This window comes from Stegastes partitus, unplaced genomic scaffold, assembly GCF_000690725.1.
Source record: "Stegastes partitus isolate 25-593 unplaced genomic scaffold, Stegastes_partitus-1.0.2 Scaffold1186, whole genome shotgun sequence".
Lineage (NCBI taxonomy): Eukaryota > Metazoa > Chordata > Actinopteri > Pomacentridae > Stegastes > Stegastes partitus.
The window spans coordinates 145,234-166,037 of record NW_007578917.1 but is presented as its reverse complement, the minus strand read 5'-3'; the positions used below and the strand labels follow the sequence as shown (position 1 = coordinate 166,037).

The window sequence follows — 20,804 nt, the reverse complement described above, 5'->3', positions numbered from 1 at the left end:
ACAGCGTGCTCTGCTGGACAAACTATGTAATGACACTAATTCAAAATGACCTCAGTTATCATTTTCTGTGTGATGTTCTGAAAAAATAAGTTCATATCGCTACATATTATCGAACAACATACAGGTGGATAAAGACACGTCTGTAATGGAACAAAATCAGCCAACCGCTGTCTCAGTTGGGCTCTTTATTGTCGTTTACATTGTGTTTGTGAAGGCAGCCTGCAGGGTATAAACACTGTGGACATGTTGAATGTTTCACAAGGCAAACGCTGGCATCTGGTGCCTTCTAATGAGATCTCATCAAGACTGACAGGGAGCATCAATCTCACTGTCAAAGTTTGGCTCCAAATATAGCTGTTAATCCTGCTCTCCGACCACTAAGCCTCCCAGAACAGCACAAACACAATTACTCAATTAATTTTATCCGGATCTGTGCATCTCACCGAGTTAAGGGTTCCATTCACTGTCATCGTACAGCGTTCGAAATGTAAACTGAGCGACACGTTCACTTTAAAAACTTCCACGAAAGTACCGACACTTTAAGCCAGAAAACAGTTTTTGCTTTGTTTCAAGTCATTACGACTAATCCTGATGTCTTCATGTTGTTTCGGAGTCTATAAATAATCTCCATATGCATCACGCAGATCTCATCCTGGGATACAATCAATTCAGCAGGATCCCTGGTGGCCTAAGCCATGAATAATTCAATATTTGGTGTGACACTCCATCTCTTCCTCTAATAGACCAGGTGCATCTGTGTGAAATGCCACGAGTCGTTTGTTTGTTTGTTTGTTTGTGCTCGTCATCTCGATGAAGCCGAAACGGAGCGGTGGAAATGGTTCTGTTGTCATAGTGATCCCGGCAGCCAGATTGGTTATGTGAAACAGGTCCAGACCCTCCACTCCAGCCTGTCCGGTATCACATGACAACAGAGTGCTTGTGGCCATTATCCACAAGTTGAATCAGGATACAGAGTCTGGCTCTAATGGAACATACGCTGCCGCACCGAGATGGGCTATAAACATTTCTTTGAGTTATTGCTGCGGGTGAAGGCTTGTGTGTGTGTGTGTCCAAAACTGCCAGTTTTTTAGAGATATATAGTGGTCTTATTGGATGTAAGTAAATTATGGTATCATCTAAGAACATTTAAAATCAGCATTGGTTATCAATACATCAGACGTTGCATTAGGGCTCTGTCTTAAAGGCTCCATACTCTTAAAGTCTGATTTGTTTATGCTAACTTCATTTTAAAGTTTGATTCTCAGTTATTTAAAATGACAACTTGGGCTGTAGTCATGCAAAGAAAAGCACTTTACCTGCTAGGTTTGTTAGCCTAAATGAATGATAAATAAGCACAAAAAGTTTGTATTTGCAACAGTTTAAATTGAATCATATAGAACTTCCTGTTTAACAATTTTTGATCCCAGGACAAAAACTAGAGAAGCATGTAACATAGAAATGTTTTCCTACTGTTTTTAGATGATCTGCCATGCAGGTTGTTGAGTTGTGATATGAAAACTAATGGTAGCAAAGTTTACAGTTGACGTTTTGGTCATCCGCTTTCCTGAAAAGCAACCATACCTTGCTTTGACATCATGTAAACTAGTTTGGAGCCAGCTCCCAGTAAACATTCAGATTGCTCTGTCTGAATGAAATAAATGTATAGTCCCATGGACGAAAATAAAGTTGTGAAAAGGTAGGGGTAGTCTGCTCCTGATGCCCCCAAAAATAATAGATTCATCCTGGAAAACTCTTGATGTACCACCTTTTACCTTATTGAAGTAACACAGACGATTGTCCAACCAGTGAGGGTTGGATGAGAATATTTACCAACCTGTCAACCTGTAGCAGCATCACCTACTCTTTAGAGGCTGTTTTAATCATTTGCGTTTTATTTGTGCAGGGGGAGACAGAGAGCGGATGACAGCCAACCATGAGACCTACCTTCTTATGGCCAGCACCCAGAATGACATGGAGGATTGGGTGAAGACAATCCGGAGGGTCATCTGGGCACCTTTTGGTGGAGGTAAGTGCACACACAACTGTTTCATTGCTCTCAAAACCTGTAGATTTGAGTTAGTTATTTACACAGTTTAAGGTACATGGGCTTTAATGTTTCTGATGACGTGTGTGTATTAATTCTGTGAGCAGGTTTTGTTGAGCACAACTCTGACAAAATGTATGTGAAGTGATTGAGCTTAACTACATACTGAAAGTATGAAAGTTGTCCTAATAACCAAAATCTGTTGTTGATGCATAATAGAAAGACAACTTAACAGTCATTTCCAGGCACAGAACTGGATTTTTAGGGCAGATCTTTAGGAAGTATAAAAAATGATCGTCCAAGGTCAAATGATGCGATGACTGCCACATGATGTCGTCACTGTTATTAACTCTACAGCAATGTATCTCATAAACAATTTAGAGGACACTGATTGACTCGGCACCAATTATCTGCTCAGCCGTGCGTGCTCTGCTACATGTGCTGCAGTGCATAAAGTATTATAAACAATAGAGTCAGAGCTGGACAAATGATGGGATGATGCCATTTCTGAGTTAGCCCAAGCTGAAACTGATATCTCCACAATAAACTGATGCCAGCCAACTGGTTTACTTCAAACTATATTTGAATGCATTCTTCATGCTTGAATATTTGATTACATACACCAGGCTTTACCGCAATGAGAGTCTATTGGCAGTTAAAGCCACAGGTTGCCTTATTTCTCTTTTTGCATTGTTTAATAGGTGGTGTTCATCCACATGTTGCAGGTGGCATTACTGCATTACTTCACCATCACTTGCAAGTCATGCAAATTCAAATTTTCCTTTAAACAGTAAAAATCCCCCCAAAATGGCACATTTCTGCTGCTTGAATCTCCACTCTGGTGTTCTGTCATCATCCCGCATGTTAGTTTTTTCTTTCCCAACAGCCTGTCCATGCCAGTAAACACAAGAAAACGAACGCGTTTAAATCAATTTCATGTGTCAAATAAAGCAATGTGGGAATCATCAAACGAGCAGTGATTCATAGCCGAAAAGCACGACGCCGTAATTGTTCTCATGAAGTTGTTCCTGACTTTGGTGGAATTAGTGCGCTGATTACAGAGTCTCCCGCTGCGCCGCTGTGGCTTGTTGTTGACTGTACCGGCAGACATTGGCCTACATTGTGTGCGAGCGGGGCACAAGTGCAGCATTTGTAACCAGACGGGCAGTCGAGGCAGCGCTCGGTGACAAAGTGAATAGATGAGGCAGAGCTAGGCCCCTCTGTTTTCAGTGCAGGGAGCTTGATGTCGATTGCAGTTGACTGCTCTTCAAAAGGACGAGCCATTTGTCAAAGATGCCACAGGAAAGGTGGCTCCATGTTGAAGCAGAGCCGGGCTGTCTCCAACACACACACACACACATATATATATTTATACACACACACACATTTCACATTTTGCAGCAACAGCAGAGCAACTGAGCCCTGATTGGCCGGCCTATCCTCCCGAGGTGCGATGAAAAATTCTGTTTCGGAGAGTGACAGACGTGGAGGCAGCTCCCACAGCGAAGCGCCTGAAAGGTTTGCCGCCGTGTTGTGCTGAACTCTCGCTCTGATGTTGCATTAATTGCTGGCCGGTTGGACAACAGAGAGTGTGAAGTCAGACCTGTGAGAAAATGTGCAGCTGTGGCTTCTCCATCTGGATCTTTGGAGATTTATTTCATGGTAATTACCGGCTGTTTATTTGTAGTTTGGGGGGGAATCTTTTTTAATTCTAATTTGAGCCATTGTTGCTGTTGGATTCACTGGATGTTGAAAAGTCTCAAAAGACTATTTTAAACCATCCGTCCTGCCACGTTTCCGAGCCGTGCGCCCCGTGACTGAAGTTTTGAGATTTTCCAGACCGCCGCGTTGAGTTCATCGAATTTTCTCTCATGGTTGTGGTGCGCTGATATTTGGTAACAACGGTAGTCATCACAGTAGAATCCACATGTTAGCTCAGCCAGGCAGAGAGGCATTTTTTTGTTGGTTTGACCTAAATTTTTATCCCAAGTCAGCCCCGCCCTTCACACCGCTTCAGCCCGGCTTCCCAAACTGTTGAGCTGCCAATATTTTCAACCAACTCTGGTCCTAATTTACAGGTAGTTTTAAAAGGGTAACCCCACAGTAAAAGGTACATTACAGGGAAAATATGACGATTACCTGTCTGCTGCTTTTGGATTGGACTTGTTCACACCAGACATGACCTCTGCGAAAGTCAAGTTTATTTATAGAGCAAATAATGATGCTACAAATTGACCTAACAAGTTTAAATATTTAGGTTTTAAGACTCTACAATGTACATGTGCATCTGAAACGATTCAAATATCGAGAATAAGCTTCATATTTTTTATGTTACTTAAAAAAATGAAATATATTCGAGACTCATGGCCTTATTTTGAGTTAACTATCTGAACAGTATACTTTGTGCCTCTGAGTTCAGTGCAGCTGTTTTCACACTCATTTTTGTACGACGTCTACATTTATGTCTTAGAGATTTTTTCTCTTTTTACCTACAACATTTACCCTTTTATTAAATATTTGTCCTGCCTCGACTGACGTTTCACATGCAGTGTCCATAAAGGCAGCACGGCTTTAAAAATGTAATATTTATTCACTAATTAAATCCAATATTTGTTCAAGTACTTGCAGTGCAGTATAAATTAGCAGCACTAACATCGTATGAAGCCTTCCGCTAACTCACCATAGTGACTAGAGAACATATCCGCGCCAAAACAAACAGTTTTTCCTACTTTTTACTTCTTCTTCTTGTACTTTATTGGAGAAATCGCTTTTTGTACACACAAGATGTTTTGTTTCACTGTAGTATAAAAGTATAAAATACAGTAAGAAAGACTCCAACATCAACATTACATCACATATTTGAGGAACATTCATCCAACCGCACCAAAGGAAAAGAATCAAAGACAAGAGAGAGGAAGTAGGAAGCACAGAAAAGGGGGAAAAAACAGGCCGTGTTGTGTCTGGAGCTCCGTGTGGGTGAGTGTGTATCCGACAGAACCTGAGAGCGTTGAAGGAAACGGTGGAGCGGCCGCAGAGTGGAGATGTCACTCCCGTGTGCCCGAAGCCTTGTGGTCGAGCCGCGGCCCGCTGGGAACAGCAAACATCCATACAAACACATGCACACACTCCACATAAGCTGCTGCACACACACAGCTACATGTGACCCAGGAAAACATTCCCAGACTCATGACCAGAACGTCTGGAGGGATGACCTCCTTTTCATCCAGTCACTTTTTCCCCCCCATTTGTTCTCCTTTTCGATACGTGAGGATGTTAATCACTCTTTCCTGTGGTGGATTTTCACTTATCTGCTCCGATCGGTGTAAGATTTTCAAAACGGACACACTGCCTTTTACATTTCTCAGGAGTTTGTGACTGTTTACTGCTTCGTCTTATTTGGATTGCTGCACAGATTGAAGTGGAAAAAAATCCCTCGAGCGACTCCAGACTTCTGATCAGCTGCTCCTGTTTTCGACAAAGAGCGTTTTCTGAGAGATGGAGATAAAAAACAGTTTGACTGATCTGCTATCAAACTGATGCATCCTTCTTGTCTCAACGCTCCTATCTTGATTTTTTGTAGAAAGCGGAAAGCTGGTTTTTGGAAAATGTTAGAATGCAGGCGCTTTAAATTCCCTGGCGTGTTATCTTATCACAAATTTATTAATAGGCATTTCCTCCACAAGCTTACAAGTTGTGTCATTTTCAAGAGGGGTGAGTATGACAACACGATGTTATTGGTTAGATGCATCCACTTGGTTCCGATGAGACATATTTTGAAGCACCAGTTTAAATTCTGAATACACCTGTTGGCAAATATTTATATTCGCCACGGTTTCTGCGTGTTCATGTAAACAGTTTGCTGTGTTTAAAGCTCAGGGAGCCCGCTTCAGTCGGTACAGTACCTTGTTGTACCACGTGTAGGCATGTGTGTGAGTCGCCTCTGTCTGTATCTGGAGACCGGAAAAGTATGCAGATCCAAATCTCTCAGGAAGGCCGCGCTAATCCCCTCTTGTGTTGCGTCCACATGAGACGGCTGCAAATGGAAATCGGTCTTTTTTTCTTGCGTCCGCCTCAGACAAAAGGCGAGAGGTGCTCAGCAGGAAGTTAGAGATTTGATCATCAGACGAAGGCTTTGTGGGTGTACATATTTTCTGCTCGGACTGTCTGCACAACCTTATCATGAATCTTTGTCGATCGATTTAACCGCTCGCTTTGATGTTGCCCGAGCTGTAGATGGTATGCTAATTATTTCTCTTTTGTTCTTTTTTTGGAACTTGCTCCTTTCACTTTGGGAGAGAAAGTTAGAGAGTAAATTACTTCTCAAAAGATAAACCGTAGTTTTTGTTTGAGTTTTAGAATGATACAGCTGAATAATTTGAATCAAGTAATCTATTTTACGCAGTAAAACCTGTAAAAAAAAACAAAACAAAAAAAAAAAAAAACAGTAAAAATCTGCGAGTTTGGGTGCCAGAAAAAAATGTTTAAAAATGGTAGAATGTTGTAATGTTAAAAAAATAAATAAAATACAGTTAAAAAAATACCCCAAAAAAATCTGTAAAAAATATTAGCTAATTTATATACAGTAAAACAGCCAAATTAGTGTAAATTTAAGGTTACACGTTGAAAAAGAACATTTTTTTTTGGAAAAACACTGATCTTTGATTTTAGAATCAAAGCCTTTACATATGTTGGCTTGTTTTTTTGTTTGTTGTTGTTTTACAGCTAATGCATAAATTAATCTCTTTTCTTTAAATGTCCTAGATATTTTCTGGAATTTAACAAAATTGTTAAAATCTGTAAAATAACCGTTCAATTATTTAGCATTTTTCAATCCTTAATATACATTTTTTTTCTTTCAAATAATAGAAAATATAAAGTAATTATGTTTTATAGTGTATTTGAATACAGCAAGACAACTTAATTTTATGGTCACACGATGTAAAAGAGTGAATTACTATTTGTACAAAAAGATGAAAGATTTTTTAAAATCTTTTTTTGGCATTTAATGTGTAAAATAATTATTTTTATTTGTTATCTGTCATTTAATAAAGTCGAAAAAATCTGCTTGAAATACTTGTAAATTGTTCAAGAAAGTACAATTACAAAGTGTTAAAAACAGCATATAAAATAAATATATGTAATAAATTACAATTCATCGTTGTGAGTGTATTGGAAATCTGAACGTGGTGATAGTTTAAGACAGGGGTGTCGAACTGCGGTCCTCGAGGGCCGCAATCTTGCATGTTTTAGATGTTTCCCTCTTCCAACACACCTGAATCAAATGATCAGCTCATCATCAAGCTCTGCAGAAGTCTGATAACGATCCTGATCATTTGAATCAGGTGTGTTGGAAGAGGGAAACATCTAAAACATGCAGGATTGCGGCCCTCGAGGACCGGATGTCGACACCCCTGGTTTAAGACACCTATCACTGCCGTACCATCGTTAAACATTTTGTCTTGCGTTCCAGGGATCTTCGGTCAGAAGTTGGAGGAGACTGTGCGGTATGAGCGCCGCTTTGGGAACAAGCTGGCCCCTATGCTGGTGGAGCAGTGTGTGGATTTCATTCGGCAGTGGGGCCTTCGGGAAGAGGGTCTATTCAGGCTGCCAGGACAGGCCAACCTGGTCAAAGAGCTGCAGGACGCCTTTGACTGTGGAGAGAAACCCTCTTTTGATTGGTAAGAAAAAAACACGAGCGTCCCGGCTGGTTAGATTCCCTCAGTGCATTTTAATGTCTAGTTGATATGTTCAGATCTTTGACTGAGCTGTTGTCTCTCAGCTGCGTCTAGTTAGACCTGAATGACGGAGCTTTTCTACACCTGTTGTGGAAACCTGTAAAGACATGAGGAAGGATCCACTGTGTCAAACCAAGGAATCAACCATTTGGAAGATTTAAAAAGCCAGTTCACGCAAATCTGGCTCCAAATTTTAACAAACATAAAGAGAAATGTAACTCACAAGTTCAAGTGAGGGATCTTGTGCTCCTGTCATGTCTTTACCCACTGTGGGCTCATCATCCTGCACGTCTGTTGAAGCAGCACGACTGTGGCTGGAAATAGAAAGAACTCAAAAATGTCTTTTATTGCACAGTCATAAACCATAAAAAAGACAAAAATATATATCTTTTGATTAATTATCTTTCAAAAACTGACAGAACCATGTGAACATTTGCAATATTGTTCCACAGGTATTACCAGATATATTTAAAAATAGCAGCTCTACATACTCTAGATTTCACTGCATAGATTTTTACGACTGCTTTTTCACATTTTTTACTCTACATCTACTCTAGAAAGATGTTTCACCGTGCTGAATGTATCCTCCAACAACTTCCTCTTCTGTGTACTGTTTTTGACGCATGCTGCATTTATTTTATTGCTCAAAAATGTTCTATATTATGGTCAGTCTCTCTAATTGGTGTCTGTACTTGTTTCCTATCTGCTTCTTCTAAACCACGGGTGTCTAATCCTGGTCCTCGAGGGCCGCAATCCTGCATGTTTTAGATGCTTCCCTCTTCCAACACACCTGATTCAAATGATCAGGATCGTTATCAGGCTTCTGCAGAGCTTGATGATGAGTTGATCATTTGAATCAGGTGTGTTGGAAGAGGGAAACCTCTAAAACATGCAGGATTGCGGCCCTTGAGGACCAGGATTCGACACCCCTGTTCTAAACACTGCCTGCAGTTCAGCCAAAAAGTTACAGATTTTTTTTTCACGTGACTGTTGGCCACAGCTGAGTCAAACTGGTGCAAATGGTTTAGTTTTGATGACTTTTTACAATGAGACATTTAGAATAAAGCGACTTCTATGCTTAGATTTGGTTCATTTAATGCAACTTTCAGACCTGCTGTCAGGTTTGCATCCAGTTTTCTTCTATCATCATTACTCAGCACAAGCTGTCTGTACTCATCTTACTTGTGTTAGTGTTTTTCGGAACACTGTAGCTTTAATATTGCCTCATTGTTGTAAAGAAAAATGTTGTTTTGTCGGTTAACGAGTTGCATCTTACAGCAGATTGTTCAAATTTTCAGCCTGGATCATTTTGTGTTGTAGGTTTTTTATGAGCAAATTTTAACGAGTATTCACAAATATTTAGCAAACGCAGGCACTGAACATGGTATAAAATACATTTAAAGGATGTACAAACCCTTTGTCCTCCCCCACAGGTGTTTTCACTTGTTCGGACTGAGTGGGCGCGTGGAGACGGTGCTTGATTGGCATCAGACCACAGAGTGGCACAGCTAATTTCACACAATAGCTCTCCTCTTTAAGGCTCTGTTTTTCCAGCGTCGCGCCAACAGTAAAAAGAAAAATGTTGTGTCTCACTTAGACATCCTTTTAAAAAAAAGAGGAGCTGCTAACTAGCCTGCTACCTGCCAGTCGTCAGTAAAGCTCGGCCACTAACGGGCCAATAGACCTTTTCCACATAGAAGGACAAACACAGGTGGGACTGAAAACATTAAGGCCCATTATGTGTCCCAGTAGGCCGTTCCAGTGAACCAGCAAACACGAATCCAGATGTGGAATCATTACTCTGATTGAATACACCTGCTTTTCCTGGCAAGTGAAAATGTCTGCTGTGAAAAAGGTCTTTAAACAGTGCCTCTTTTGTAGAAGGTTCAACTCCAATTCAGGGCAGCAGCACCATTTAAAAGCTGCATGGAATCAGATCTGTGCCAGTGTAATTAAACACAACTTCTTACAAATCCAACAGAAAGAGTCAAAGAGAAAAACGTGCAATCAGATCATTTGGTCTTTTCCTTTTATGATAACATTCCAGATAGCAGGAGGTTTCTACCAAACTGGCTAACATTACCCACAAGTTCTAATAATGTTTTAAAGAAAACACTTTATTGTAATGTTCAAAGAAGGTTTTATGGATATTTCTCATTTTAAACTGTGTTCCTAGAAGGTTAAAGGTTAACTAAGACAGAACGTTTTAACTGGAACATTTAGAGGCTGTTTGGAGAATGTTGTCAGATTACACGGTAACAAAAGAAGAACGTTCTCGAAGCAGCATTCAATAAAATGTTGGCACAATGTTGTCAAGGCCTCAGAAGACGATGAAACGTTCCTGTAATGTTACGTATTAACAAAGGAAGGATTTTGCCTGCAGTGTTCTGAGCATGTTTTTGCAGTGTTGTTGAGGGAACAGATGACGGAAGATTCTTCCAGTAAACATTCCCACAACGTTACATGATAACTAAGGAAGGATGTTTTCAATACAACAATCAGGAAATGTTTTAACAGCATTTTTAGAGAAAAGTCTCTCGAGAACTTTATTCTACCTTCAAGAAGAACATTCTGAGAACTAAAAAAACATCCTGCTGAAAACTTGACTTGAACTTTGCAAAAACCTTCTCAGAATGTTTTTAGAACTAAAAAACAATCCAGCTTTGATATCATTTGGCTCACAGCTCCTTCTCACTGATTACACTTTTGCCCTCACTCCTCACCCCGGCTCTCCTGTTTACTCTGTTTGACTTCTTGTTTGCAGTTCTGACACAAACCTCTCACAGGAGCAGCTTTTTTCAGGGGAGCGCTTCCATTGGCTAATGCGTTTTTGACTGACAGCTCAGTGCCCCAGATGTGGTGATTGGCAGACAGGGGCTATGAGCTGTGTGAGAGTTTTACTTTTGAGATGACTTTTTTTTTTTTGTTTTGTTTGTTGAATTGATTTTTTTTCCTCTCAAATGATCGTCTTTGTTTGCAATTTCAGAAATCTAGTTTGATTACATTGGCACAAACATAATACAGTAACTTCATCCGCTTTAGAATCACTCAGTGGATCAAGATGAAACAACAGAACGAGCTTTCCACCATTTTAAAACAACGACCGGCAGCTAAACAGAGCCCTCAACCTGCCTTCGTATTACGAGCTGTGTGGCTGCGTTCAGAGACCCAACACTGTTTTTTTTAATGTGACAGCCTTCATCCATAACTCAGACTGACAGAGAAATACATGAGTAATAGAATATACCACCCATCTCTGCATCTTCCTCCTGTCTCTAACTCAATCCGCTACACCCGCCATCTAATCTGACAACCACCAATAAAACCTGGATTGGACTGTCAGGCTATCCGTCAACGTCTCGCCCTCTTCCTAGAAACACCGGCTACAAATTCTTGTGACTATTATACCAGCTGCACAGAGACACACCTCTGCCCTCTTGTTTCCACTTTGGTAATAACTACTCCGTCCTCTTGTCTCTACTAGATTTTGGATCCTAACCGTCCCTCGCTGTGCTGATTCCATCATTAGCCTTGTAACCTCCTGCCTGCCTCGCCAGCTGCCCCTTGTTGGCTCATTACTGTCTCTAAGCCGACGGTTGAAATCCTCTTGTCTTTCTGGCAGATCATCTAAGCTGCCCCGGTGTTCCTGTTGCTCCCTCTCTGTGTTACTTTTTTATCTTTTTTTACCTTGTTTATGTCCCATTTTCTTGCTTTAGTTTCCCTGATTCTCCCACTCACGGTGCTAAATTGAGCTCTTCAGTGCTCCTGTTTTTCTTGTTTTTGCTCTACCTCCTTTGTTGCTGTAACGCTGCTAATTTCCCTGTGGGATTAATGAAGGCTTTATCTTATCTTATGTCTGCTACATTCAAGTTCTCATACAGTGCTGATCAAGCCTGCTAGGTAAAGGTTTCTGTATTCAGCTGGAGGTTTTAAATCTGGTGTGTGATGTGACATTCCCGCTCTGATGCACCTGTAGAGATGCACTTTATGTCAACCGGCAGTGATTGGTGGGGAGCAGCAGAGACAGAGTAAGTTACAGCAACTAAGTGAGGTGTTCTGTCTGGCTCACCGGGAACCTCAGCATAAAAATAACTCCCCGCTCCGAGGATGACCAGCACCGATTTTGAGTCCAAATAGAGTGGATTTATTCATCAGTGCGGCAGATCAGACGTTGAGACAAGAATAGCAGAAACAACATATAGAAAAATCTAAGCTGTTTAGAACTAGCGTATCATATACAAATGGTAAAAGACTGCAGAGCTTATGGCAAAGAATGCAATTTACAGTGATGACTTACATCATAAGCACAACAGTGTTTGTGTGTTTACTCACTCTGCCAGAAGGGGGAGACAAAAGTTCTGCATTGTAGGTTTAAGGAACTTTAGGTTTGAGCTGCTGTGAATTCATTCAGATTTTTCCATTATCTAGCTATACACCGCTTAATCCTCACTAGGGTTGCGGTGGGGCTGGAGTCTATCCCAGCTGACTTAGGGTGAAGGCAGGGGACACCCTGGACAGGTCACCAGTCTATCACAGGGCTACACTTAGAGACAGACAACCAAGCACACTCAAATTCACACCTATGGACAATTTAGAATCACCAATTAACCTCAGCATGGTTTTGGACTGTGTGGGAGGAAGCCGGAGAACCCGGAGAAAGATCCCAGGTGTCCTCACCGGGGATCTTCTTGCTACGAGGCAACGGTACAAACCACTGCTCCACCTTGCAGCCCCTTCTGATTTTTAATAAACTGAAATCAATAAACAAAAAGTTGAGAATGACAGTGTTACTTACAGTAGCAGGTAATTGCCTGTCCTTTGTAAACACACTGCATTTACTATCTCAGGCCTTTTAAATATAAGACAACAGCTTTGTGCCAGTTAATTAAGCTTTAGTTAAGCATTAGCCTCTGTGAAGCAGCAAGTTATTATTCTACGATTTAGTTTTTGTGCAAAATGAATAAAGCATATCCGGTTATAGTGAGCTATGGAGGTCCTGGTAGGTCAGTTTGGTTACATTTGCACACAGATAGACAAACCGTTTCCCCTATTTCCAGTTTCTGCTTAATCTTTAACAAATTAAGATCATAGCAAACATGTTTGTGGTTATTCACAGATTCAACTGTTCTGCGTTTTATCTCACTTGCGGCATTAACTCCGCCTTTTCCTCTTGTTTCCGACAGCGCTGTTCCTGCAGGAGGCTTCACGCCGAATTGCCTCCATGTCACGTTGCTTTAATAAATAATGACCTCGACCTCGCCCCGTCTTTATTGGCGTCTTGTCTTTCTCCACAGTAACACGGACGTGCACACGGTAGCTTCTCTCCTGAAGCTGTATCTCAGAGAGCTGCCGGAGCCCGTCATCCCCTTCCAAAAGTATGATGAGTTCCTGGCCTGTGCAAAGCTCCTCGGCAAAGATGATGAAATGGTAAGAAAGAGGCCGTGATGAGTTTCTTTTTCAGCCATATCGACCAACAAAATTGGCTTTCACGCGCTTTATCCCTATGAATGAAGATTCTTTAGGTCCAATTTATACGTCAGCAGATGCAAGCGCTGAAAAGCCCTCTCATAAGTCTTGTTCTGTGGTATAAATCTGCTCTCGCCGACTAGTCATCCGTGCTCTGCTCTGCTCTGTTTCTCAACACAATTACTTTGTTGTGCCTGTCCTGACTTCTAACATCTCAGTAGGGTTTCTGTCACACCATACGACACAGCCAGCACCAGGGGGTCAGTCGTTTGGTTCCCCACTGGGTCCAAAACATCTTTACCCTCGTGCTGCTCTTGTTTGTAAATCCAGATATATGTTTAAACGTGTAGATGAGAGCTCCTCCGCTTTATAAGCCTCCCAGGACTTTGAAGTAAAGAAGGAACAGAGTGAAAAGAACTCATATTTTTCCCGACATTTTTTTTTTTTTTACATTTGCTTGGGGATTGCAACAGGTTCTTGGTTCTGAGCAATCCTGCTGACATGACTTCAGAGGCAGCAGTTCGTACATAGAAATAGTATATAGCTGCTCATATTGAATAACATTTGATTTATTTTATTTGTTTCTGTGTTTTGCATTTGAGAGTTTATATTTGTAAAACTGCAAAATGAGTTAAAAAGAGAATCCTAAGCTAAATGGATTCTTACAGTAGTTGTTAAAGAGCCCACATGGTGCACATTTACAGGTTTTTGTTTTCATGTTTATGTAACACGTTATTTTTCTCATACTGTACATTACTACAACACCTCTTCTCATTGTCGGTCTGAAACTATTTTAGCTCGAGTCTCTTTAATGTCGCCCTAAAAAGCTCAATCTGCTCTGACCGTTCAGCTTACCTGACAAAAGTGAGAGAAAGTTGGTTATGTAGTGTAACCCCAGATCTATGAGTAAAGGCTGAGAGGCATAGTCCTAGTGAGGAAATACTGACCGGAGGAAGCTGTTCATTCATTGTTTGAGGGCCAAACTAGCTGTTAGGCAGCCATCATGACAACATGGTCACACAGATAAGTAACAGAAGAAAAACCTAGACGTCAAATGAAGCATGATAGGCAGGTAAGGAGCAGTGTTTCTGTGAGAAAGAATAACGCTTTTTGGCATTGACTTTGGGCTATGGAAGTTTCCTGACTTTTTACATACACAAAAAGTAACAACACTAAAAGAAAGAGGTAAAACCAAAAAGTATAATATGGGCTCGTTAAAATCCTTTTATAAATATAAAACACTTAGAGACAGACAACCAAGCACACTCACATTCACACGTATGGATAATTTAGAATCACCAATTAACCTCAAGAAGCCGTAGAACCTGGAGAGAACATGCAAACTCCATGCAGAAAGATCCCAGGTGTCCTCACCGGGACACAAACCAGCGACCCTCTATCTGCAAGGCAACGGTGCTAACCACTGCCCCACCTTGCAGCCCCTCGTAAAACATCTTTGCACCCATTCATTTATCCGCAATTATTGGCAATAAATCATTACTTCAATAAAAATAATCAAACATGAATAGCAAACATGTTTGGGGTTTTTTAACCATCCACTGCTGCATAAATTGCATTTTCCCCTCTTTAGCTGATTGGTTTTGTTTTCTATTTTTTCTGTTTATGTGATTGTTGTATTTGACGAACTGTAAATTCCTTATGATTGATCACAACTTCTGATATGAAATATTATTCAGTATTGAACTTAACTAAAAAGCATACTTTGTTCGCAGGGTATGAAGGAGTTGAAAAGGCTTGTGGAAAGTCTACCTCCAGTAAACTACAACCTCCTCAAGTACATCTGCAGGTATGGATTCATTCTTATAACAGATTAAATTGCAGCTGTTACTGGACAGTGAAAATCTAATAATAATGCATTATGAACATTAACATACAGTGTATATGCAATGTTATGACACATGGTTTTCCTTTTTCCTAGATTTCTTGATGAAGTCCAGTCATATTCAGGGGTGAATAAAATGAGCGTCCAGAACTTGGCCACAGTCTTTGGGCCAAACATCTTGAGGCCAAAAATTGAGGATCCAGTAGCAATTATGGAAGGTCAGTGTTCAAGAGGGACAATCATATGTTTCTTTCTTTCTGGTATTTCGCATTAATGCAGTGCTTATCTGAAAGGCGTAGTGGTTTAAAAGTAAAGCCAATGATGTGTGGTCTCGTTTTGTCAGGTACCGTTCTGGTCCAGCAGCTCATGGCTGTTTTGATTGGCCGCCACGATGTGCTTTTCCCCCGAGATGAAGACAGCCCCACAGCCCTTGAGCTCGTCAACAACAACAACATCGAACTGCCACGGCGACAAGCTGCTACAACTACCTCCGCCATCACCACGGTGTCCCAGAACGCTGAGAACAACAACACCCAGGTGGTGCGTCAGTGTGTTTGGGAAGCACCCGAGTCTCCTTCGCACCGCCAGCACGTAGACAACAGTGGCTCCCCGCGATCAGCGAGCCCTCGCAATGGTGTTATAGGACGCTTTGACATCACCCGCAGTCCACCGCTGACTGTAAAAAAGAACCCGGCCTTCAGCAAAGGCAGCGGCATTGTTACTAACGGCTCCTTCAGCTCCTCACCCTCCTCAGATCCAAATCTAGAAAAGAGTCCGTCTCTGACTGGAGGCGGGAGTTTACCGGTTCGTCGTAGTGGGACCCTGAAAGGCTCAGGCACAAAAATGGGCACCAGCGGCGTGACGAGCGCAAACAGCTCTGCAGGAAATGGGACTGGGGTTGTGCGGATGGGCATTTCTGGCACCGACATGGTCACAGGGAGTCTGAACGGCCGCAACGGTCTCTGGGTGCCAAATGGCTGCGTCATGTTACGGGACAACAACAAAACACGCGACTGCTCCAACGGGGATCAAACAACCAATCAGAATCGTCTGTCCACGTACGACAACGTCCAGTTAAACCACCAGAACCTGCAGCAGCAGAACCAGATCACCAACACGTGTCTGAACACCAGCTGTGAGGACAAACAGAGCGTGGACAGCGCCACCTGGTCCACCTCCTCCTGTGAAATCTCTCTTCCCGACAACTCCACCTCCTGCCGATCCTCCACCACGACCTGCCCAGAGCAGGACTTCTACGGAGGCCACTATGAAGACTTGGACGGAGCAGCACCGGATAACGAGCCTCTTCAGTCCAGTGGAGGGGAGGGAGAGGGCAGGAACAGCAACAGAGACGGAGACGGAACAGGGAGGAGCAGTCGAGGCACCAGCAGTAGTGATAATAGTGAAGGATTCACTGTTGGTAATGGACCTGGCAGCCACAGCGCTCTGCACAGTCTCGTGGCCAGTCTGAAACAGGAGATGCACAAGCAGAAGACGGAGTACGAGGCCAGAATTAAAAGGTAGAGTCGCGTATGTAATTAGCTTTTTTATGATAACCAAAGAGAATGAGCCACTACAAGCCCTGACTGACACGAGATACTGGATATATTTAATTACTGGCAAGCAGTGACTTTATATCTACAATGCAGCGTCATTATTTTTCCCTCTATCTTAATAATAGAACAGAAACACTGTGTCTCCATCTGGCATCTACATCCCTTCATGAGGTCAATATCAAGAGATAATCTCATTTGCAGAGGTTAGCAGCAATTATTGGAATGGCCTTGTGTTAAATAGTTGAGAATATTGCCAGAAAATGTAATAAACCTGACGCTGTGACTTCAATCCAAGAAACAGTCCAGGACATAACTCACTGGAAAACCACTGGTTGTACTGAGTTGTGGCCAATTACACAAACGATTGTAGTTATTGAGTTTCAGTAGTGCAGGACTGGGTTGCACTGGCTCTTCCTGAAACCATTACGTATTACTACTATTAGCTTAAAGTCCCTCCAAAGTTCTTAAAAACTAAAATTTAATCACAAAAATAGAAATAGTGCAGCTGCCCAATAGTACAGTCATGTGTAAATCGGCTGCTAGCATGGTCTCCTTTCAGTTCATCTGACTGCATCTGAACATGTTGGCTCATGTCTGAATGAGCATCTTGGTCATTTTTCCATAAAAGTCATGACACAGTCTTTCAAGGTTGAACCAAGAAACATTTCCACATCACTGTTGAGTCTGAGCTGCATGCCGTCCCATTAAAAGATAGACACGCACAAGTGACATACTTCCAGCAGTGTGAAGCAACTTGACTTTTTCCACATTTCAGTGCCAAAAACATCTCACAGTCCAAAGAGACAGGTCGTGTGCCAAAATCACAAAACACAACACGCATTCACTCGTCTATTACAAACTTACATTAAAAAAAATTCAGCATTACTGGGATAAAGATAGACTTTGATGGCGTTAGTTTTTAGAAGTCTTTCTTCTGAGTTTGTTAAATCCCTCCAGCATCAGACAGCAGTAGGACCCATATGAATGTATTGTCCAGCCTCGCTTCACAAAGGCTACTCATGTGTCTCTGCCACTATTATTAAGCTGTGAGAAACGTTAACATAAAAATGAACACAGTCTCAAAATGCTGTTGCTTTAACAGACTGATGAATGTTGGGTATCTCATATCTGAACAAGGCTCCATAGTGCCGTCCAGTCAACCATTAGCAAAACCAACAAGAAGTACGTCTACTATCACTAGTTAGCATTAATGCTAAAAATAGTTTCAAAGGCACAAACTAGATATATCTCTTGAATACATATTCTCACCAATAGAGATATATTTTGAAACGTGTGCTCTGTTAGTAGTGTTTATTTAGTTTACAGTGAGCAGGAAAAGTCAGTTTATGCTAAGTCACCTGTGGCGATTTGCTCATTTAGCTAAAAGTTATTGGAATGACGTATCGTAATTTAAGGGATGTTTTGTTATTTTTGTAAAAGAAAAAAAGTTAAGAAAAAGTCGTTATTGAACAGCCGTCATTCCATATTATATCTTTTTCGTTTTTGCTTTAAATTGCTAGATATTAGCAAGCTAACGTTAGCTTGGTCTCTTGGTTCAATTAGCTAAACAACGGTTGCACCTGGCACTTAATATTTTGTAAAAACTTGTTTCTATCTAAGACCTATTTTATTTTTCCTTATTAGTTTTAAGTCATAGATTGTACATAAAGTCTTTTTTTTTTTTACTTTTATGTGCAGTCTATAGTTTGAACTTACAAACGGTAAGTTCGGCAGATTTTGGTCTCTTTGGAAAAGAACTGGAGTTACTGTTTCTTAATGCACCCAGTTTATATGCTAACTGGTTGCTGGCGAACTCTTGACAAGAAAACAAACATATGAGACAGTTTCAGTTCTGTGTAATTCACTAAATTCATTGAGGTCATTAAACTAAACTACAGCTGTTATCACCTTGTTTTGTGCCCTCACATGACCCGTTGCCTCCAGGCGCTACTGTCCCCTAACCTAGTCCTGTGTACACCTCCTTTGCAGCTTGGAACAGCGTAACCTGGAGCTGGAGACCGAGATGGTGAACCTCCACGAGGAGCTGGACCAGGAGAGGAAGAAGTACACCATGGCCGAGATCAAGCTGCGCAACGCCGAGCGTGCCAAGGATGACGCTGAGCGGCGAAACCAGATGCTACAGAAAGAGATGGAGCAGTTCTTCTCCACATTTAGTGACCTCACCGCAACTGGCAACACCACAGCCACCGACCCCCGCCGACCAGACCGCAACAACCCCATCTGGATACAGTGAAGGAAGGCTGAGATGCCAGCAACGACTGGAAACGGTTTATTATATGATGTGAACATTGCATTGACTCCAAACAGGATTTGGCTGCTGACTGGAGGAGGAAATGGAACATTGCAACGGTTAATGGCATGTTTTAATTTAAGAAATAGGAGGCATTGGTCTAATGTAAGCCACCTGTATAGATGTAGACATCACCTGGAGTGATGCCAGAGTGACATTATCTGTACATAGCGTTATTTAAACAGCTCATGGACACTCTCCAGCGGAAACTGTTGTGGTGCTCATTCATCGACTGGAACTTGGAGTAAAGGGACAGTACACCACAGTTTATGAGGACATACGGTACTACTACTAATTTACATTAGCTGTTAGGGCTTAGTAGATAGGAAGGATGGCAACATGTAAAAAGAGGAGTTAAGAAAAAAAACAACCCATACCAATGTTGGACCTGAAGATGCAGGAAAGACCATGCCAAGCTCCTCCCTGTTTTTATTCACTTCTACCATCTAACCAAAAAAAACACCTTGTTAGTGTTCATTGTAATTCTGTATCGGCTCATGTACATAGAGGGAAACAATGCAGAAAAAAACATATGTTTGTAAAGTGAAATGAAAATAATACTTAAATGTTTATCTGATATTTAAGCAGAGTTATCGATGTGTGATGTTTTATATTCAGATTTTTTTTTTCCTTGCACTTACGTGTTTGTTTAGTCTCTGCAAGTCGGTACTGAATGTTCTGTCGGTCAGTGTGTGTGCCATTTAAACCGGAGAGTATGCTGTATATGTGCCTGTGCTTCTGTGCTGTTACATTTACCCATGACCAAAAAAAGAGCCTGTACTGTAAATATTTTATAGATAGACACTACTTGTTAGTCTGCACTGTGGTTTGACTGATGTTCAGATGGAGATGGCACGTCTAAAGTCGATACTGATTGAAGAATGTTTTGTAGCTTGTAAAAACACATTTTAAGACTTGCACAATGGGTCATTGGCATAATTCCCAGATTCAAATATATCTTGTCTTCAGAATTTCAGATGACAAATTGTACTCTCCCCGTTCAGAGATGTGTAGCTGTTATCATGAATGCTCGTGGGATTTACAGTTGATAGTCTGCCTTTCAGTGTATGAGATGCCAGTTTTAAAAATACTTTCCACTTGTCCTTTTGAAAATTTGCCCACCTGACACGTTTCATTCTAACCTAGCACATAATAACAAGCTGCAGCCAAAAAAAGTACCAGCACAGAGCTGTGTTTGTGGGTCGTAACTGTGAAATAAGGGGGGACTGGAGCGTCACGTTGGTCAACACTGAGGACATTAACAGCCTGGCTGCAAGATTCAGTCGCTGCTGTGTGCATGAAGGTGCATGAGTCCACGAGGGCCAGTGTACAATAAGTGAATGTCTGTAAAGTGACTGTATATTGATGTATTTATGTAGCCTTAAACCAAATGTCTACACACCATGTGGATTAGCTAATGGGTACAAAACATCTGAGATCAGACCTGGGCTGGACTTCTGTCTAGAGAAGTTTGAGTGTGCACACGTGCACAGGCCTGCTGCTGGCTGCTTTTCCATTGGAGGTCAGGTCCCATTTAAACCTGCTGCTGGTCATTGCAGGACATCTGGAATGTGCACATGGAGAGGGGGAAAAAAAAAAGTGCCTGAACAACCGAAGGAGGGCGGGGAGCCTGCGCTTCTCATTTTGCACCCTTCACTTGGAAATAATAGGCTTAAGCCAAGCTGACAGTGTCACCTCATTCTGTGAATTCCACACAAAAGAGCAGATTATAGACAGAGGGCAGGAGGGAGAGGACTGGGATAGTGGAATATTTTCATGACATGATACTTGATACACAAAGGAACTTTAAAAAATGACCTAATATGAATAAAGATGAATTTTCATGGGA

General features: G+C 41.5%; 1 protein-coding gene across 4 annotated transcripts in view; it reads left to right on the top strand.

Annotated features, from left to right (window-relative positions):
- The window catches only part of arhgap24 (Rho GTPase activating protein 24), a 79,403-nt gene extending 58,599 nt beyond the window's left edge, over positions 1 to 20,804 (top strand). For all 4 annotated transcript variants that reach the window (XM_008297109.1, XM_008297112.1, XM_008297110.1 and 1 more), the window contains 7 exons: positions 1,904 to 2,026; positions 7,515 to 7,722; positions 13,074 to 13,206; positions 14,979 to 15,052; positions 15,185 to 15,306; positions 15,432 to 16,608; positions 18,634 to 20,804. In XM_008297109.1, the coding sequence (XP_008295331.1) occupies positions 1,904 to 2,026; positions 7,515 to 7,722; positions 13,074 to 13,206; positions 14,979 to 15,052; positions 15,185 to 15,306; positions 15,432 to 16,608; positions 18,634 to 18,898 (2,102 nt within the window). In that variant the 3' untranslated portion in view covers positions 18,899 to 20,804. The remainder of the gene's footprint in view (positions 1 to 1,903; positions 2,027 to 7,514; positions 7,723 to 13,073; positions 13,207 to 14,978; positions 15,053 to 15,184; positions 15,307 to 15,431; positions 16,609 to 18,633) is intronic.